This window comes from Eurypyga helias, unplaced genomic scaffold (assembly GCF_000690775.1).
Source record: "Eurypyga helias isolate BGI_N326 unplaced genomic scaffold, ASM69077v1 scaffold9392, whole genome shotgun sequence".
Taxonomy (NCBI): domain Eukaryota; kingdom Metazoa; phylum Chordata; class Aves; order Eurypygiformes; family Eurypygidae; genus Eurypyga; species Eurypyga helias.
The window spans coordinates 23,637-28,508 of record NW_010234027.1 but is presented as its reverse complement, the minus strand read 5'-3'; the positions used below and the strand labels follow the sequence as shown (position 1 = coordinate 28,508).

The 4,872-nt window shown below is 36.9% G+C and overlaps 1 protein-coding gene across 1 annotated transcript in view; it reads left to right on the top strand.

Moving 5' to 3' along the window:
• Nucleotides 1-4,872, top strand: part of DUT (deoxyuridine triphosphatase) — a 9,733-nt gene that overhangs the window by 2,219 nt on the left and 2,642 nt on the right. The window contains exon 3 of the mRNA XM_010161905.1: nt 630-674. Within this exon, the coding sequence (XP_010160207.1) occupies nt 630-674 (45 nt within the window). The remainder of the gene's footprint in view (nt 1-629; nt 675-4,872) is intronic.

The window sequence follows — 4,872 nt, the reverse complement described above, 5'->3', positions numbered from 1 at the left end:
AGAGCGTGGTCAATGTTTGCCCTCTCCTTTCATCTAAAAGGAGAGTGCCTGTGTATTTCTCATATCCCAAAGAAAATGTTCAAGAAAGTAACGTTTGAGTGCCTCAAAGTAGGCTAAGGTGAGTAAAACCAAAACAACCCACCCACCAAAGAAAAAAAAAACCCACAGCAACTTGCACATCATTTAATTTATCTGTGTATCGTATGTCTTAGTAAACTGCTTGCCAAATAATGTTTTCTGTCGTAACTTGAATGGATTGGCCTAATAGCCTTTGAGATTATTCCAAGCCAGCGGTAGCTGCCAGAAATAAACCAAGATTAGACAGTCGTCTGCCCCAGCTGCCTTCCTTGGAGAAACCTACCCTGCAATTGGTGGTCTAAATAAAGATATGTTTATATCACTTAAAGGCTGCAGTTTTATTGTAGCCTGTAGCAGCTGTTACTTTGTTCAATATATACATTAACACTTCCAGTAGTTCCTGTAAAATCACATTTATTTTAGAGGTACTGTGGAAACAGTTCTTGCTGCCATGACTCTGTGCGAACACACCATCTAACCTATAAATATTGTGTAAGAGTTTTAAAAGAAATAAATTACTGTACTTACCAAAACAAAATCTTGTTTTCTAGCACCGCGTTCTGGTTTAGCTGCAAAGCACTTCATAGACGTTGGTGGTAAGATTTTTGTTCTTTTTACTAAGACCTTGTAAATTTTGATTGCAGAAGTGCCTTCATTTCACATTGTAATGTGTGTAAATAGATAATGCTAGCTTCATTGGTAGTCTGGCAAAAGGAGATGATTGGGCACTACCTCAGAGAGCGAGTGCATCTTAATTACTTTAAAATCTGCTGACTTACAAAAATTACTGTTTTGTTCTGGGTTTTGGTTTTTTTTTTAATAATAACCATATCATGTTGGCAATGCCTAGCAGAGAAGTTAATCTTTGGTTTAGGCTTTAAAGATGACTATTTACATTCTGCTTTCTCCATTTTGACTAAACATCTGTGTGTGGTTCTTTTCAGCCTAGTATAAGATCTGAATGAATTACATCAATAACATACAGATACTCTTTTATGAAGAGAATATATAGTAATGATATTCAAAAAGAAGGATAGAAAGCACTGGAATACACCATTACTGTGGGCAGAATTGATTATGAGGATGAAAAGAGCTTTAATTTACTCTTACTGATGAAAATGTAAAAATTAGGTAAAGGAAATTAAATTTCAACTCATAACTTTGTACATTAATTGACTTAAATTGAAAGTATTTTGAAAGAGAAATAAAACTAAAATCCCACTTCCCACAAGTCTTCACAGGTTTTTTTTTCTTCAGTCCTAGCAACAGATTTGTTTTGAACAATGGATGTTTTTTAAAAATGTTTTCTCTTCTCTAATCTTGATCAGAAATTCAGAGATAGCTCTTCAAAAACAATTATTACAGGCATGTCTATAATCAGAAGCCTTCATGAAAGCCCCGCTTGTCCTTTTGCCATGTCCCCATAACTGCAGCGTGAAGTAAATGAAGTTGAAAGTTCAATTCCAGTTTTGCAGCAGGGCTGATCAGAGCGCAGGCAGATTCTCTGAGTCCTGTGTTACAGAACGGCGTCTGCCTTGCACACAAGTTCTCACTGCTGGGATTGTTGTGGAGTTACTCTGAGCGCAGCTGTAACCCCAGCAGTTTAACTAGCACTGCATGCGGATTGCGTTGTTGTAATTGTACCAGAATACGCTTCTAAGTTATATAAAATGTTTTCTGCCTCCTAAAATCCCAAGCAGTTGTTTTTTCTGGCAGCAAATTGTAGTAAAAGAACAAAAAACCCTACATTTCTGATGTGATGACATAAAGAAGACACCCATTAGGTGCATCTTAAAAAGTGCTGGGTGGCTGAGAGAGCACGTTTTTTGCAAGCACGTTATAATTTGAGTCATAATGGAAGTTGACAAGAAAAGAATGCTGAAAAGTTCAGGCCTTTTCTTCTTCACTAGGTTTTGAGGGGGTTGGTTGGTTTGTTTGGTGGCGGTTGTTTGCGTTTTCCCCCCTCCCCCCCAGTTTTAAGCAGGAGAGACTACTTAGAACAGTGGTACTCAGCATTTAGTTTCTTTGTTTCTATGAAAGAATACACGTGCTCTGTAGCAGGCTTTTTAATCTGAAAGTTAAACTAGGAAATACCAGAAGGCAACCAGAAGTGCTTAGCAGGACAGCCTGTGTTCACATTTTAAAAAAGCTTATAGTTGACAAGCCATGAGTAAAAACTACTACTGACAGTTAGTAGAGGACTTCTTATGAAAAAAAAAAAGAAAACAAAACCAAACAATTTGTTACGTAATTCAACTTGTCCTGCAGGAGTACTTCTGTCACAATGAGGGCATTACCCATTTAAGTAAAAATACCTTGTCAGAAGTCCTAAGGGTCAGGGAGAAAAATTGGGATCACGTAGGAATATGTTCAGAGTTCACATCTGCTAGGTGTGGATGCTTTCCCAACGAGTGACATGCCAGACTTCTGTCAGATTAAGACAGAATGCCAGGCTGCCAGTTTCAATGCATGATTTTTCCAAAAATGACTTAGATGATTTCCACCCAATACACATAATTTAGAAAAGTGCCTGAGTTCTCAGTAACGTGTATAATTATTGCAACTTGCTGTTCTGGAATAACAAAATGCCAAGGATGCTGATGAGTTTTGCCAGTACACCCAGTTACATAGAGTGAGTTTGTGACCCAGTACAGAAGAAAAACGGATCAGGTCTTCCTGGATCATATTTTCCTGTATCTTCCAAGGAGCATATATTCTTTGATACAAATGGTGTAGTTTGAACTCAAAATCCACACAGTGGTTAAACTCAGACTATGTCAGTGGACGTATAATGCATTTAAAGAGAAAAAGGGTTCTTAGGGAATTCATTTCACAGAATCTTTACCCAGCTGTGCCTTTAATGGAATTTGAAATTACCATGGCTTTGACAGTGTTTCAGCCACGCAGCACAGCATTAGACTAATCGTTTTGGCCACAAAACATATTTTTAAATGTTATTTTCTTAATACATAACTTCAACTCTAATTGCAAGTTCTATTTGTATTGGGTATGCTTTTAAGAAGCCTGTTCTTCCCCTCTGTCATCCTGGAAAGCCTTCATCCTCAGGAACAGGCAGGAAGTACAATTATTGCCTGCTAGAAAATACATCCGATACAATCTGTAAAACCATGTTTACTTTATAGCTAAACTTAGAAAATTAGAGTGTTTTAGTGAGAGGTTTTTTCCCCCTCTAGTGAATAATGCAAGTGACCTAAGTTTTTAGTGTTGCTGACTTCAGCCACAGAAATATTCATCAGTCTTTTCCATCTTTAGTTATCAGACAGTTTTCAAATCTTAGGTAGCCAGTCTCCAGCAGCAGTCAAAGAGGGGGTCAGAAGAATTTGGTGTCTTTTCAAATAGAAGTAGCTGTTTAGATGACAGCCTTTTCAATAAATAATTGTAAAAATAAATACATAAAGCTGATATTGTGCTAAGTACTAACCAATATATCAAGAACAATTTCTGTCATTATGGAGAAATAAACTTGCTTTCTGTCAGAGACGTGAAGGCAGAAAAGTTAATTTAGAATGATTTTAAGTAGCGCCAGTTGTTCTGTTCTATAAATTTTCTTCAGATAATTCCAGCAAAAATGCATCATGCAAGAGTTTCTTGCATGTGTAAGTCTAAGCACACTAATTAGTACATTCTATACATATAAAAGCATAACCTCCATGTAAATAGAATCAGAAATCTGTAGTAATCAATTTTGAGTATTGTGTTAGAGCAGAATACTGTATTATAACAGAAATAAAACTAGCACTCATTATGTTATATTAGCAATTTCCATTATCAATCTCTAATGCATAGTAATATCTGTCCCAGCATATGGTCTAGAAAAATGTTGTCTTGGCTGTACAGAAACACTTGAGAATGGTGTGTCAAATTAAGAATTTATCCGAAGAGCTAATGATCTTTTTATATGCATTTGTGCACATATGTACATAATTTTATGTGCCAAATATGAATTCTGGCTTTCAGCTCTCCAGCTGATTGACTCGTGTGAAGAAACACACCAAACTAATGGGCAGCTGACTGCAGAACTTGGGTGATGCTTAAAATCATTCCCGCTGCCATCACAAGTTTGTTGAATGTCTCTTTGTAATGCATCTATGTGTCATGGACTTGGTGTCCACAAGTGTACAAACCAGAGCAAAGTATTTCGCAGAATCATAGAACAGTTTGGGTAAGCAGTTATGTAAGGGCTCTAGATTATCTGATATTGTTAAAAGGAGGAAGGAATAGTACTTTGCTAGAAGTAAGGAGGCAGATTTTTCATGTTATTGTATAATTCAACCTTTTTCACGTATACACCTGACGTGTGCATGGGGTTTGATTTTTTTAACTGAATTGCAACTTTGAGCTGTGGTAGAAATTGTGCAAGAAAGCTCTGTGAGCAGCACTCTAAGTGTCATACTCTAATTCTCAATTTAACTGATGCGTAGTTGGCTTTCTGAGAGCTGGTCTGACAAACCAAACAGCACAGGTCCTGTGCATGTAGCTTTGGTACGTCAAGCTCTCGGAATCAACTGAACGCTCCATTCAAGGGGTTTTTAAGTATTTTTTTTTTTTTAATTATTATTCTGGAAAACATTCATGCACAGCAACCCCTGTGTTTCGTCTGCGTTACTTTTAACAGTGTTCTGTAATTAGGGTCCCATGAAGCAATTGCATGCAGCTAAAATATCAGTGAGTTAACTTGAAAACTGCATGTTTTTCTGAATTTTCAGGATTTGGGATACTCTCTGTTACTAGCACCATAATTAGTTCAGAAATGTGATTGTATTAACCCGTAAC